The sequence below is a fragment of the Lithobates pipiens genome, unplaced genomic scaffold (genome assembly GCF_037356315.1).
Source record: "Lithobates pipiens isolate NorthernLeopardFrog02 unplaced genomic scaffold, aLitPip1_a1.2 Scaffold_10, whole genome shotgun sequence".
NCBI classification, from domain to species: Eukaryota; Metazoa; Chordata; class Amphibia; order Anura; family Ranidae; genus Lithobates; species Lithobates pipiens.
Genome location: NW_027507686.1, coordinates 110,269,570 through 110,284,959, shown reverse-complemented (window position 1 = coordinate 110,284,959; position 15,390 = coordinate 110,269,570). Strand labels below are relative to the sequence as shown.

General features: G+C 51.4%; 1 protein-coding gene across 3 annotated transcripts in view; it reads right to left on the bottom strand.

Annotated features, from left to right (window-relative positions):
* The window catches only part of NFATC3 (nuclear factor of activated T cells 3), a 915,828-nt gene that overhangs the window by 537,114 nt on the left and 363,324 nt on the right, over window positions 1-15,390 (bottom strand). For all 3 annotated transcript variants that reach the window (XM_077457371.1, XM_077457378.1, XM_077457385.1), the window contains exon 5: window positions 4,877-5,049. In XM_077457371.1, the coding sequence (XP_077313497.1) occupies window positions 4,877-5,049 (173 nt within the window). The remainder of the gene's footprint in view (window positions 1-4,876; window positions 5,050-15,390) is intronic.

Genomic DNA, 15,390 nt, shown 5'->3' with positions numbered 1-15,390 from the left:
CCAACTTGAAAATCAAGATGTTATACACTCGGGGCCATTGCAGCCAGGCCTTCGGAATAGATGCCCTGACAGATCAGTGGAAGCTCCAACAGGGTGTACACTTTTTCCCCCGTTCCTGATCATCCTCAGATTCTTACGGAGGCTTCAAGCGGAGGCGGTCGAGGTGGTGATGATAGCACCTTACTGGCCAAACAGGCCATGGTTTCCCCTCCTGACCCAGCTCAGCTTCTGGGATCTGCTGCCTCTTCCTCTCAGGCTGGACCTTCTTTCTCAGACGGGCAGTCCTGCACCTTTGTTCGGCATTACTGAGACTGATGGTCTGGTCCTTGAGAGGCAAAGGTTGGAGTCTCTCGGGGGTGCTTCAGGAGTAATTTCCACCATCATAGGATCGAGAAGGGCAATCACGAATAAAGTATATGAGAGAATGTGGGCCAAGTTTGTCAAATTCTCATCCACTATGGGCAGATCATTCAGGGATTCAGGAATCCCAAGATATTCTCAGCTTTCCTCAATCCGTCTCTGTCCATCAGCTCTCTCAGGCTCCAAGTCTCTGCCTTGTCGGCCTTCTCTGGTACATTGTGGGCTGTTCACCCTTTAACTCTGCAGTTTTTCTGTGGGGCAACAGACTTCAAAGATTCCCCTGGTCCTCAACTCACTGTCTGGACTAAGCACCACTGGATCTGCCTCGCTTTCTATTAAGGACTTTTCTGCAAGGGTCGCCTTTCTAGTAGTCATCACTTTGGCTAAAAGGGTTTCTGAGATTCCTGACTTTCTTCCCAGACCGGGTGGTCCTCACCCCTATGCTCAGGTCTAATCCGGAGTCTCTTCAGTGTTCCATGAGGACCAAGAAATTGTCCTACCTACATTCAGGACCCCAGGTTCCTCTGAAGTTCATCCTCTGGATGTAGGCGAAATGCTGAAGGAATACCTACGAGTTACTTCCACCTTTAGATGCTCCGACTTACTCTTTGCTCTACACTCCGGCAACAACAAGGGGAAATGTGCTTCATCCAGAATGATTGTGACCTGGATCATCCAGTTTATCTAGCAGGCTTATAGGGCTAAGGGCCTGGCTCCTCCAGAGGCGGTGACAGCACACCCTACCAGGGGTATGACGGTTCGTGGGCAGCAGCCCGACATGTGGCTCCTGATCTCATCTACTAGGAGGCCTCATGGGCCTCCATTAATACCTTTATCTCACATTATTGCAATCTTTTGCATCTTTCGATCTTTGGTTTAAGAAACCAGTCGGTTGACGGGGAGAACTAAACTTCTTTTCATCAGCATACCCACCCGTGTGGTTTGGCTAGTTATTTCCCACATGTAGTCTGCCATGAAGTCTGTCAGGAAAATTGAAAATTTATTATCAAATACTTACCGTAATTTTACTGTCCTGATGGACTCCATGGCAGACGGAGTTCCCACCCTTTGGTCATGAGTTGTCCAATTATGGAACGCAGTCTCTAGTTGTGAGCTCAAATTTATGGGAGTGGGGTCCTATAGCATTGGAGAGGAGGCGAGGTTAACCCACACATAGTTTGCCATGGCGACTGTCAGGAAAAAAATTGTTTACTGACATAGATGTTTTTCAAAAAAGCAATGAAAAAAAGAAGGGACTTATATAAGAGAATTTGCTGGAGTGCTGTTTTGTTTGGTTAACACCTGGTTTAAGAGAGGACTATGGCCCAACCTTTTTTGGCCTTAGTTCTTTTTTTTTGTTCACAAGATGACATATGGTATGTTCTCCCGTGACAAAAAAAAAAACTCATGTGCATGTGGCAGGCTATTGCCCACTATATCCTGAGAGCACAGAGCCGCGATGCAGCCGGGACAGATACTGTTGAGATCCACTCTGCCGCCTGATTGACAGCTGATTCTACCTCACTAGAGCCAGAGCCAGCTGTGCCCTCCCCCTCCCCAGATTTCCTCCTCCGTCTGTTCTTCCAGTCAGCGCTAGAGAATCGGAAGGGGGGGGGGGACCCTGTGGGGGTGGCAAAACTATGCATGTGAAGTAAAACATGTACAATATCCACCAAATCTGCACAAACCACGAATAAACCAGCTGAATTTTAAAAACAAACGTGCCATTCGTTTGTGGCGTGTTTGTTTTTAAAATTCAGCAACATGGGGTGCAAAGTTGGTGGGGTTGCAGCAACTATAATGCACAATATCTCCGCAACCAAAGCGGCACAAACGTTTATTTTTGCAGCACAAACCAGCACAAACGCGGCACAAACAAATGGCGCGTTTGTTTTTAAAATCCAGCAACATGGGGTGTAAAGTGGGCAGGGTTTTAGCAACTATAACGCACAATATCTCTGCAACCAAAGCGGGACAAACGTTTATTTTTGCAGCACAAGCCAGCACAAAAGTAGCACAAACGAATAGCACGTTTGTTTTTAACCATTTCAATACAGGGCACTTAAACACCTTCCTGCCCAGACCAATTTTGAGCTTTCAGTGCTGTCGCACTTTGAATGACAATTGCGTGGTCATGCTACACTATACCCAAATTTAATTTTTATAAATTTTTCCCCCACAAATAGAGCTTTCTTTTGGTGGTATTTGATCACCTCTACGGTTTTTATTTTTTGCTAAACAAATAAAAAACTACTGAAAATTTGGAAAAAAAAAATGTTTTTTTTTTCAGTTTCGAAACTTTGTAAATAAGTAAGTTTTCTTCTTCACTTATGGGGCTACACTGATGGGCACCGATAAGGCGGCACTGATGGGCACCAATGGGGTGGCACCAATGAAGTGGCACTGATGAGGTGGCATTGATGGGCACTGATAGGCGGCACTAATGGGCGACTCAGATGGGCACTGATAGGTGGCACAAATTGGCACTGATAGCTGGCATGGATTAGCATGGATAGGCGGTACAGATGGGCATGGATAGGCAGCACAGATGGGCATGGATAGGCAGCACAGATGGGCATGGATAGGCAGCACAGATGGGCATGGATGGGCACTGATAGGCAGCACGGATGGGCACTGATAGGCGGCACAGATGGGCACTGATAGGCGGCACAGATGGGCACTGATAGGCGGCACAGATGGGCACTGATAGGCGGCACAGATGGGCACTGATAAGCGGCACAGATAGGCACTGATAGGCAGCATTGTATTATATTATACTGTACTAATGGATGCCAATCAGTGCCAAACAATAATGCATGCCAATCAGTGATGCCCATTGTGGGCACTAATTGGCATCCATTGTGGGCACTGACTGGAATCCCTGGTGGTCTAGGAGGGTGGCATACCTTGTGCTGGGCATCCCTGGTGGTCTGGTGGCGTCCTTGGTGGTCCAGTGTGGGCATCTCCGGGGGGCTGCGCTGATAATCGATCAGCACAGACCCCCCCCTGTCAGAGGAGCAGCCGATCAGCCCTCCTCTGCTCGCATCTGACCGACGCGAGTGAGAAAAGCCGATCACCGGTTCTTCCCATTTACACTGTGATCAGCCGTGATTGGACACGGCTGATCACGTGGTAAAGAGTCTCCATCTCAGACTCTTTACCGAGATCGTAGTTGCGGGGTGTCAGACTGACACCCCGAAACAACGATCGTAGCGATGTGCACCCCGGGGGCGCGCAGCAGCTCAAAATCCTGAGGACGTCATATGATGTCCGGTCAGGATTTTGAAACCACTTTGCCTCTGTGTTTCTGTTGTAGGGCGGGCGGGAAGTGGTTAAAATCCAGCAACATGGGGTGCAAAGTGGGTGGGGTTTCAGCAAATATAACGCACAGTATCTCCGCAACCAAAGCGGCACAAACGTTAATTTTTGCAGCACAAACCAGCACAAACGGGGCACAAACGAATGGCACATTTAAAAAAAAAATTGACAACATGGGGTGCAAAGTGGGCGGGGCTTGCATTAAATTGAATGTTTAATATCTCAGAAACCGAACCGGCAAAAACGCTATTTTTTGCGGCACAAATCAGCACAAACGTGGCACAAACAAATGGTATATTTTTATTCAGGTTTTACAAACATGGGATGCCAACTTCACACAGCTATTCTACAGTGCTATGTCCCTCACTGAAAGAAAGTGAAAATATTTTCAAGAGACAGAAAAGGTTGTATTAAGCTGGCCATACATTATACAATGTTCTTGTTCAATTTCCTTTGAAATTAACTTAAAGGGGTTGTAAAGTAAGAAAGTTGTTATCCTTTTTAAAGACTTGTCATCTGTAATATGCATTAAGATAAAAAGCCTTCCGTGTGCAACATCAGCCATCCCACCTTCCCAAATACTTACCTGACCCCATCCCTGTCCATGAGTAACTCAGCCGTCCGGGACTCTCCTCCTGATTGGCTGAGACACAGCAGCAGTGACATTGGCCAACTGACTTTGAAAGGAGCAGGAGCCAATCAGGAGAAAGGGGCCAAACCAGGGCTCTGTGTCTGAATGGATTCAGGGAGCTAGGACTCGGCTTGGGTCCCCCCATAGCAAGCTGCTTGCTGTGGGAGCACTTGACAGGAGGGAGGGGCCAGAAGAGCCAAAGAGGGACCAGAGAAGAGGATGATCTGGGCTGCTCTGTGCAAATCCACTACACAGAGCAGGCCAGTATAACATGTTTTTTTTTTTTGGGAAAAAACATGAGACTTTACAATCACTTTAAACTATGTAATGCAAGGGCCTGCCTAATTGCATACAAATTAAAAGCTTTTATGTTAGACCTTATACGATATGGTTTTGGTAAATCTAAAAGGAAAATGGTATAATGTATGGCCAGCCTTACTTTGGATCACTTGATCTGAATATGCAACCAGAAAAAAAAAAGAAAAAAACTAGGGTCCCTTTTTGCATTCTGATTTGCATACTAGACATACATGTTATTACTTAATTACCAAGTTTGGGAATACTTACAACATTCGATGGGTATAGAGGCAGTTTGCAATGACAGCACTTTTCCATTGGGCTGGGGTATATGTGCTCTGAAGACCAGGCGCACACGAGTATTCTTCCTGCCAATGTCAGTCTCTCCTTTGCGGAGTTCAATATCAGAATTTCTCAGCTTTAGAATACCAGCACAATCAATACTGTAATAGAATTCATATACATATTAGCTACATTAGAAACAGTTACTGAACCAAGATGCTTAAAATATCTAGACCACCCCTACAGAAATATGTTCACCAAGTACTAAATTATCAAAAACAGGCTGCAATCAACATTTAAAATTTCATATAAAATTTTTGAAAAACCCTCTAGCATATAATTTTCATTTATTTTCCATCACAGGAAAAAACAGACATTTCTATCTGGGGTCATGAATTACTATTCCCACGAAAATGAGTGAAAATAAGATTTAAACGGCTTACCTCTAAAATCCTTTTCTTGGAGTACATCATAGGACACAGAGCCTTAAGTATTTACTTAGTGGGTTATAGCTACCTTCAGGTGTTCACACTGGCACACCCAATACAGGAAGTTCACACTCCCCTATATAACATCTCCTCCTTCCAGGAGTACCTCGGTTTTTGTAGCAAAGCAATATACTTAAACCCCATAAAATAAGAGGGGCGGGATCTCTGTGTCCTATGATGTACTCCAAGAAAAGGATTTTACAGGTAAGCCGTTTTAAAAATCCTATTTTCTTTATCTTATATCATAGGACACAGGGCCTTAAGTATTTACTTAGTGGGATGTCCCATGGCAATTCTACTTGAGGGGAGGGAGACACAACCCGTAGGGCACCCACCAGACCTTGAGGACTTCTACCGCTGCATGCAGCACACTGCGCCCGAAGGCGATACCCTCATTCCTTCTTATATCCATTTGGTAAAATGTTGTGAATGTATGGACCGAAGACCAAGTTGCGGCCTTGCAGATCTGAGCAAAGGAGGCCTGGTGACGCACTGCTCAAGAAGCACTAACCGCTCTGATAGAGTGCACCTTAACTTGAGTAGGGGGAATCTTACGCCTTAAATCTGTGATTTTCCTCTGGAATCCGATGGTGGAAACCGTCGCCACTGCCTAGAGGTGGATTTGCTTGGCGCAGGAGAGAAAGTCTGTTTAAATGAAGGACGTTTATACTTTCTTTTGACTGGCAAAAGTACCTTTTCCACTGGAAATTTTCTGTATGTATTTATCCAAATCATCGCAAAATAGTTGCTCCCAATGAAATGGTAAACTAGACAGTAGGTTTTTTGCAGGGTACTTCAGCAGACCAACCCTTTAGCCAAAGGGTCCTACGCATGTGTACTAGCACAAGTGCAAGGCGAGATGCCTGGTGAATAGAATCCTTTATAGCATCTATGGCAAAACATAATGCTTTTGGTAAATTGGCCAACTCACTGGCTTGTTGTGCAGGGAGCTTATTAAGGGCCTCTGTGAAATGTTTTTTTTAAGGACTGACAGATGCCTATAGCTGCAATTGCAGGCTGAGTAAAAAGGATTTTAACAGGAATTCCAACTTTTTATCTGTTGGATTCTTTAGCATTTGTACATTGTCCACTGGATTAGTTAAACTTTTATTCACACTGGAAATCGCAGCATCTACGGCTGGAACTTTCCATTTTTTGATGAATTTTTCCTCCATAGGATAGAGAACTGAGAATCTCTTTGGAGGGATTAAATGCTTATCCGGATGATCGCATTCGGTATAAATAAGCTTCTCTAGTAATGTGTGGGCTGGAAAAGCATGCACAGAGAGGCACGGAGCAGCAGCCGTAGGCTGCTAAGCGGAGGGACAGCATGACATTTCGTTTGCATGCACTGTCGCCGCTTTTAATATATTACAAGGGGCCGCTTTAAGGAGTCGGGAGGCGGGGCAGCAGGGGGCGGACAGCGGGAAGCCGAGCGGAAGCTAGGCCACTCGTGGAGCGGAGGAGGAAGCGATTGGACGTACCCTCGCCGCTCCTCAGCTAATCCAAGATGGCGTCCGCGGAGTTGATGGCCCAGCTCAGGGCTGCTATAGCACAGGAGGGCGCCGCATGGCTACAGGGGCAAGTGGCGGCCTTGGCGGCAGAGCGGGAGTCGGCGACGGACGGGGGGACGCCGGTGACACCCCGGGCGCGACGTTCCAGGCCGCCCGAGCGGTACAGTCCCGGAGCGGGCCGCGTGGGGCCCCCGCGGGGGGTGCCCACGTCTGCAGCGAACGAGGATGGCGGCGAGCGGGATCCACAGCGGAGGACTGGGCCGGCGACCTCCACCCCATCGGGGGAAGGGAGCAGCAGGTACTCGGCCAGGAGCAGGGCCAGGAGGAGGGGTCTGGGGAGCGTGGCTGGGAGGCAAGGGGATCGCCCCTGGATTCAGCGCCCCCTGCTCGACGTAGATGCATGGGCCAGGCCGGGGGGGAGAGAGAGGTCGGTCCCCAGCGTTCGGCTGGACAGCGGGTGGGGGTACGGCCCGGCGTGGCGGCCCCCAGTCCCAGGGGAGAAGGAGGGCTTTCCGGTGGCAGCCTGGAAGATGGACGCAGCCTGGCCGTGGGGCAGGGGACGAGGAGCCGGCGAGCTGTGCGTTGCAGGAGCCCTTCAGCTAGCGCAGTGGGTGGAGCGGGCGGTCGGGCGGGCCGGGCCCCTAGAGAAGTGCATCGCAGAACCCCGGATGGCGGAGCGGGCCCATCGGGGTATCCTTCTTACAGACCGGAGACGGCAGTGGCCAGCGACCGATCGGAAGGGGAACTGTCGGAGTCCGATGGCGGTGAGGTCCGTGACGCGGAGTCGGCGATGGGTCCCGGAGCGGCGGCTGCAGGGCCCAGTCCTGGGCAGCCCGGTGAGTGTGACTCTTCTTTTTCCATATCTTCACTGTTGCTTGACTTGTTGGGGCAGGGGGGTGGACGGGGTGCGCCGGCGGCCGGTAGTGGGTCTGCGAGAGTGGCAGGTGCGTCAAAACCCGGGGAGCCGGCAGCGGGACGGCAGCAGGAGGGCCTAGGGGGGTTGTTGGCGGGCCTGAAGGCACTGGTTCAGAAATTTGAGGGGGGATTGGAGGGAGGGCCGGCCCAGGCGTGGGCACCGGCGGCCGCCTCGGCGACCGCCGGGGCGGTCTCTTCTGACGCGGAGTCCGCGCCAGCGGTGGCTCTGGGGGTCCCAGCAGCGGGGGGGGCAGCACAGGCGGCCCCCGCCGCTGAAGGGGTGTCGCCGAAGGCTGGGGATCAGAGCGCGGACCGGGTCAGGTTGGCGGACGCGGCTAAGAGCGAGGTGTACGTCTGCTTCGAGGGACCTTTGGGGGCGCACTTGAAGCAGGAGGTGAAGGAGAAGATCTGGAAGGGTGAGTACATCGAGATCTTTACCCTGCTTCCGCTGGAAAAGTTCAACCTTGACCGGTTGAAGCCGGAGGAGCGGAAGAAGGAGGACGAGGAGAAGCGGAGGTATCGGTTGATTCCGCGGACATTTTCTAATTGGCTACAGGCGTTTGCCATTCTGGCGAGCGTCGTGGGAGAGAAGGCACCGGAGCATTGCTCCGCGTTGTTCGTGTATCTGGAGGCTATCAGTGAGGCGCATAGGATGTACGGTGGGGTAGCATGGCTCAGGTATGACGAACAGTTCCGACAACGGATGGCGGTCAGACCCTCGCTTCGCTGGGACCACAAGGACATCAGCCTGTGGATGAAGTTGATGACGGCGGCGAGGGCTCCCAACCCGTTTTTTCAACACGGGGTCGGAGGTTCAGCTACCCCCGGACAGCCGACCGAGAAGCGCTGGGGTTACTGCTGGCAGTTCAACGAGGGCACCTGCAAATTTGGACCCACCTGCCGCTTCAAGCATTCGTGCTCGGGTTGCGGTGGGTCCCACCCCCTCACCAGATGTTTTAAAAAAGGGAAGGGACGCGCGGGAGATGCTGTCCCGAAGAGGGACGACCCCGGTGCGGGTGGAAAAGATGCGGCCTTTCCTCAATAGATATCCAGATCGGGGGGGGGCACGGGTGCTAGAGGAGGGTTTTACGGTCGGTTTTAGGATCCCCAGTTCGTTGGCCGCCCCTCCTCCAGTGGCCAATAATTTGAAGTCCGCGCTGGAGCACCCGGAGGTGGTGACGGACAAGTTGAACAAAGAGGTGGCATTGGGCCGCATGGCCGGCCCGTTTACGGATTTGCCCCTCCCCCGGTTGGTGGTATCACCGCTGGGGGTAGTCCCCAAGAAAGAGCCCAACAAGTTCCGGTTGATTCATCACCTGTCCTTTCCGAAAGGAGGCTCAGTTAACGACGCCATCTCGCCGGAGGACTGTGCAGTGACGTACACGTCCTTCGACGCGGCGGTGTCCTGGGTGCGGAGGTACGGACGGGGGGCCTTAATGGCTAAGGCGGATGTCGAATCGGCCTTCCGGCTCTTGCCAGTGCATCCGGATAGCTTTTGGCTTCTCGGGTGCTGTTGGAAGGGGGGGTTCTACGTCGACCGTTGCCTGCCCATGGGTTGCTCCATTTCCTGCGCATTGTTTGAACAGTTCAGTTCTTTCTTGGAGTGGTCCGTGCGGGACGTGTCGGGGATCAACTCAGTCATTCATTATTTGGATGATTTCTTGTGTATAGGCCCGGCCGGATCGAACATTTGCGCCGTCCTCTTGGGGACGCTACAACACTTGGCGGGCCGCTTTGGGGTCCCTCTAGCGCCGGGGAAGACGGAAGGGCCCACGGCCTGCATTACGTTTTTAGGGATCGTGATCGACTCTGACAGGATGGAATGCAGGTTGCCGCGGGAAAAACTGGAGGCTTTGCAGGAGGAAGTGCGGGCGACAATTGGGGTTCGCAAGCTGCAATTACGGCAGTTGCAATCTTTATTGGGCAAGCTCAACTTCGCGTGTCGGATTGTTCCGATGGGGCGGGTTTTCAGCCGCCGGTTGGCCTCGGCCACGGCGGGGGTCCGGTCACCGACTCATTTCGTGACTCTAAAACAGGAGCACAAGGACGATCTTGGGGTGTGGCAGGCCTTCTTGGCCTCCTTCAACGGGCGTGCAATGTGGATGTCGGGTCCCATCAGCAATTGGGATCTGGAGTTGTTCACTGACGCGGCGGGGTCGTCGGGTTTCGGCGCTTACTTTAAGGGCCAGTGGTGTGCAGCACCGTGGCCTGCGGAGTGGGCGGATGCCGGGCTCCTGAAGAACCTGGTGTTGCTTGAACTGTTTCCCATTGTGGTGGCCTTGGAGATTTGGGGGGAGTCTTTCCGGAATTTGAAGGTACGCTTCAATTGCGACAACTTGGGGGTGGTGCATGTGGTTAATCGGCTGACGGCGGCCTCTGGGCCGGTGGTCAGGCTAGTACGCCACTTGGTTTTGCGTTGTTTGCAGGTTAATGCGTTCATCTATGCTGTGCATCTGCCGGGAGTGGAGAACAATTTGGCTGACGCTCTGTCTCGTTTTCAGTGGGACAGGTTTCGGGGGCTGGCACCGGAGGCAGAGCGTCACGGGGTCGCATGCCCGGCTTGGATGTGGAACATAGCAGTGGAATTGCAGCGCGGTTGATTGAGAGGTCGGTGTGTAAGGCAACATGGAGGGCATATTCGAAGGTTTGGCAGGAGTGGTTGGAATGTCTTGCGGCGATCGGCATGGCCCCGGGTGAGGCGGGCATGGCTCAAGCTGTATTTTACTTTCTTTGCAGGGATATGGACAGGGGGGTTTCGGCAGCATCCATAGACAGGAAGCTGGCTGGGTTGGCCTTCTTGTTTAAATGGGAAGGGAGTCCGGATTTTACTAAGGAGTTTTGGCTGCGACAGGCGGTAAAGGGGTATCGAAGGGAGCATAGACGGAGGGACGGGCGGTGCCCGGTTTCCTTTCAGATGCTTCGGGGTCTGTGCAAGGTGGTGGAGGCGGTGTGCGGGTCCTATTACGAACAGTGCCTCTTTAGGGTGGCTTTTTCTTTGATGTTTTTTGGGGCTTTCAGGATAGGGGAGCTGTTCTGCCCGGCCAAGTATCGGGTCGGGGGGTTGGAGGCGTGCGATGTGGACTGGGGTCAGGAGGGGGTCAGAATTTGGTTGCGCAAGTCAAAGACGGATCAGGAGGGGAGTGGGGTACTGGTGGAAGTGGCCCCCATTGCGGAGAGGGACATATGTCCGGTGGGGACGGTGGCGGCTTTCCTGGGCGTCCGGCCACGGGTGGCGGGCCCCTTTTTTATACATGCGGATGGTACCTTTTTGTCCAAGTTTCAGTTTAATGCCATATTGCAGAAGTGCGTCACGGCAGCGGGGTTTGACCGGGGCCGTTTTTCGTCGCACTCTTTTCGAATAGGGGCGGCTACGGAGGCGGCTAGGGCCGGGCTCAGTGCGGAGGCGGTGAAGAGAATAGGTCGGTGGGAATCTGGGAGGTTTAGGCTGTATGTTCGGCCACAGCTGTTGGTTTAGGCCGGATCAGGCGGGGGGGGGGGGGGGGGGGGTGGAACAGGGGGGGACATACTCGACATAGCACATCTGTTGTTGGTTGTTATGTATTTACTGGGTTTCATTTACAGGTTCGGAGGTGGCTTTGGTCTGGATTCTGGGACATTCATATGTGTTCTGGGGAGCGAAGAGAGCTGATGTTCGTCCTAACGGGAGACAGCTTGGGATTCCCAGACAAGAAGCCCAGGTTCGATGGATTGGGGTCCCTGGTATGCGATGGAACAGGGTGCTGGGGGAAGTCCACAGGTTTGCCCGCTTGGACCGGCCGCCTGACGTGTTGATCCTCCATGTGGGGGGCAATGACATGGGGGTCAGGTCCATGAGGGACCTCATACGGGATATCAAGTGCGACAGCCTTCGGTTGAAGGCTGCCTACCCAGGCATGGTCTTGATATGGTCGGACATGGTGGGCAGGATGTCATGGAGGTGGGCGCAGTCAGACAAGAAGGTGGATAGGGCCCGGGTCAAGGTCAACAAAGAGGTCAGCAGGTTTTTCGGCAGGACCGGGGGGTTGGCCATCAGGCATCGGGAGTTGGAGTGTGAGACCTGGCGATACTTGAGAAGTGATGGGGTTCATTTAAATGAGGTGGGGACGGACTTGTGGGCGTTGGGCCTGCAGGAGGGGATTCAGAGGGGACTGTGTGTGTGGCGGTGCTCGAAAGGGTAAGGCTTTACCACCTTTCGAGCTGTGGCTGGTTGTTTGGGGGGTCAGTTTAGTGGTAATTAGGTTGTACCCATCCAGGGGGATGGGGATGGTGGTTGATGTACTTCCTGGTTACAAGGGGGTAACCGGAGGAGAAAAGGGGTGGGTCACTGCTTGGTTTGGGTTTAGCCTCCGAGACAGGGGATACCGTCTGGAGGTCAAGAGGTAAAATAGATGGTGCAGTGACCAGTAGGGTCCTTGATATGCTAAGGACCCATGTTCCAGTGTTAAAGGGAAAGTTTACAAGGTGTTATTATTAAAAGTTATTTATAAAAGTTTATATATTTGTTATTTATACATTTTGGTTAATAAATCAAGGCCGTTGGCCATTTACTCCAAACTTAGTCTGGTCTGGTTAATGGGGGGGATGGGTTTGGAGATAGGGAAGGGTAGAAGTGTCAGACAATACAAATGTCAAGAGAGGCACGGAGCAGCAGCCGTAGGCTGCTAAGCGGAGGGACAGCATGACATTTCGTTTGCATGCACTGTCGCCGCTTTTAATATATTACAAGGGGCCGCTTTAAGGAGTCGGGAGGCGGGGCAGCAGGGGGCGGAGCCTAGGCGTACAGCGGGAAGCCGAGCGGAAGCTAGGCCACTCGTGGAGCGGAGGAGGAAGCGATTCCCACCCACCCTCCCCTGGGGTTTGGTAGGAGGTTGGTGTAGGGGTGTGCTGGTTGTTTGGGGGGTCAGTTTAGTGGTAATTAGGTTGTACCCATCCAGGGGGATGGGGATGGTGGTTGATGTACTTCCTGGTTACAAGGGGGTAACCGGAGGAGAAAAGGGGTGGGTCACTGCTTGGTTTGGGTTTAGCCTCCGAGACAGGGGATACCGTCTGGAGGTCAAGAGGTAAAATAGATGGTGCAGTGACCAGTAGGGTCCTTGATATGCTAAGGACCCATGTTCCAGTGTTAAAGGGAAAGTTTACAAGGTGTTATTATTAAAAGTTATTTATAAAAGTTTATATATTTGTTATTTATACATTTTGGTTAATAAATCAAGGCCGTTGGCCATTTACTCCAAACTTAGTCTGGTCTGGTTAATGGGGGGGATGGGTTTGGAGATAGGGAAGGGTAGAAGTGTCAGACAATACAAATGTCATGGTGGTGAAGGTTTCAAGGAACCCAAAGAAGAAACCAGACTTTCAGCTGACTCTATTAGGGGTAGCATGAAAGTGAAGCGAACCATGTCCGTAAGGATTTGTACCTCAGATTGTGCAGCTTTAACTTCAACTGTTGTTTCCTCTGCAGAGGAGTAATCAGTTTGTTTTTTCCTGATCATTTGAGGGTAATACCTCATCCTATCCCCACTGTTCCCCTGGTAAGGGGCTTGGAGTGGGAGAGAGGGATCTAGCACGCTTATCCCCTTTAATGGAGGATGTGATTAAAGCTGCTAATCTTCCTTCTTAGCCCTGCAGGGCAGAGGAAAATAGGATTTTTTGTACTCACCGTAAAATCATTTTCTCTGTAATTCACCGACCGACAGCTCCTCTCTTAGCAATTGGGTTGTTATGCCCACCACTAGGAGAATACTAGGCATTACTTGTTATGTAACACTAAGAACTTTTCAGTTCCACCCAGGGGGCGGTCCCTTGGGCAACAATCCTCCAGCCTGCCATGCAGTCATCAGTACGTCAACAAGCAGTATAACAAAGAGAAAAAGGAGAGGCGGGTGTTGTGTCAGTGAATTGCATAGAAAAGGATTTTTTGTTGAGTACAAAAAATCCTTCTCTTATATTCACCAACTGACACAGCTCCTCTCTTAGCCATTGGGACAACCCCAAGCAGTGCCAAATGAGGGGTGGGAAAGCAGCATAGAAAAAGCTTCATCCACCATGGCAAGTACGAACTAGTGAAACTTTACCCAAAAAAACAACATTGCGTTGAGAAATCCACCACAAAACCAGGGTACCCTCAACAGGAGTGACTACCCACAACCGCACCAAAACTGCGGAATGTAATGCAACGGCGCATTAACTTAACGGTACTGCGTTTTTATTGAAAAAACAGGAAAAAATAAAATATATTGCATATTCAATTGCAATTAAAACCTTTGCGGCCAAAACAGGCATCAGCCGATGCACTGACCTCTACCTTGTATAACTTGGTAAACGTGTGGGCAGACGACCAGGTCAGAAGGCCCAAGACGTTCCGATTGCCCTTGTGGAGTGGGCCGGGACCGGAAAGGGGGGCACCTGTCCCTTCAAGGCATAGGCTTGCACTACAATCTGTTTGATCCACCTGGTAATGGCGGCCGACGAGACCGCTAAGCCTTTCATTGGACCAGCCACCGAAACAAACAATGAGTCCGACTTCCGAACGGGAGCAGCGGCAGACAAATACACCTTTAGAGCCTGAACCACATCCAGAGCCTTTAGAGCCATTTCCTTAGGGTGTTTTGGCTTAGGACACAGAGATGGTAATACAATGTCCTCATTGATATGAAAAGCCGAGACCACTTTTGGCAGAAAAGACTGTTGCGGACGCAACACCACCTTATCCTTGTGGATAACAAGATAAGCGACTTGCGGGACAAGGCCGCCAGTTCCAAAACCCTCCTGGCAGATGTGATGGCCCCTAGAAAGACCATTTTCTGGGAAAGAGTCAACAGGGGTTATCTCCCTGATATTTTCAAATGGCAGTTTTTGAAGCGCCGAGAACACCAGGTTCAGATCCCACGTGGGTAACGGTGGACGCACCTGAGGGACTACATGTCGCACCCTTTGAACAAAGGTACTCACTAATGAGTGAGACACACGGGGTCCCTGAAAAAAAGACAGCCAAGGCTATTTGCCCCTTAATGGTGCTAAAAGCCAATTTCTGGTCTACGCCTTGCTGAAGAAACAGCAGGATCCTCGATATAGAAAAGGAGCGCAGATGCCATCCTTTCTCCTCACACATGGAGATGTAAGCCTTCCAGGTACGATGATATATCTTTCGAGAAGAAGATTCCTGTGACCTCAACATAGTTGGGATTTCCGAGTCCGACAGACCCCGGTTCCTCAACACCTGGCTCTCAATAGCCATGCCATTAAAGCCAGCGATGGTAAAGCAGGATGGAGAATCGGACTTTGGGACAGAAGGTCCTCTCGTAATGGCAGTCGCCATGGGGTGTCTGCCACCAGGCGTACTAGGTCTGCATACCTAGGTCGCTGAGGCCAATCTGGGGCGACCAGAATTACTGGGATCCCCTCGACTTTCACTCTGCAGAGCAGACATGGTAACCGCTTCAGTGTAGGAAAGGTGTAGATCAGCTGGTACTGATCCAACGGAGTCACCAGCGTGTCTGATGCGTCTGCCCATTCTCCTGGATCCAGCATCTGTCGACTCAGATAGTCCGCCTGCCAGTTCTCCACTCCCGGGATGTACATGGCC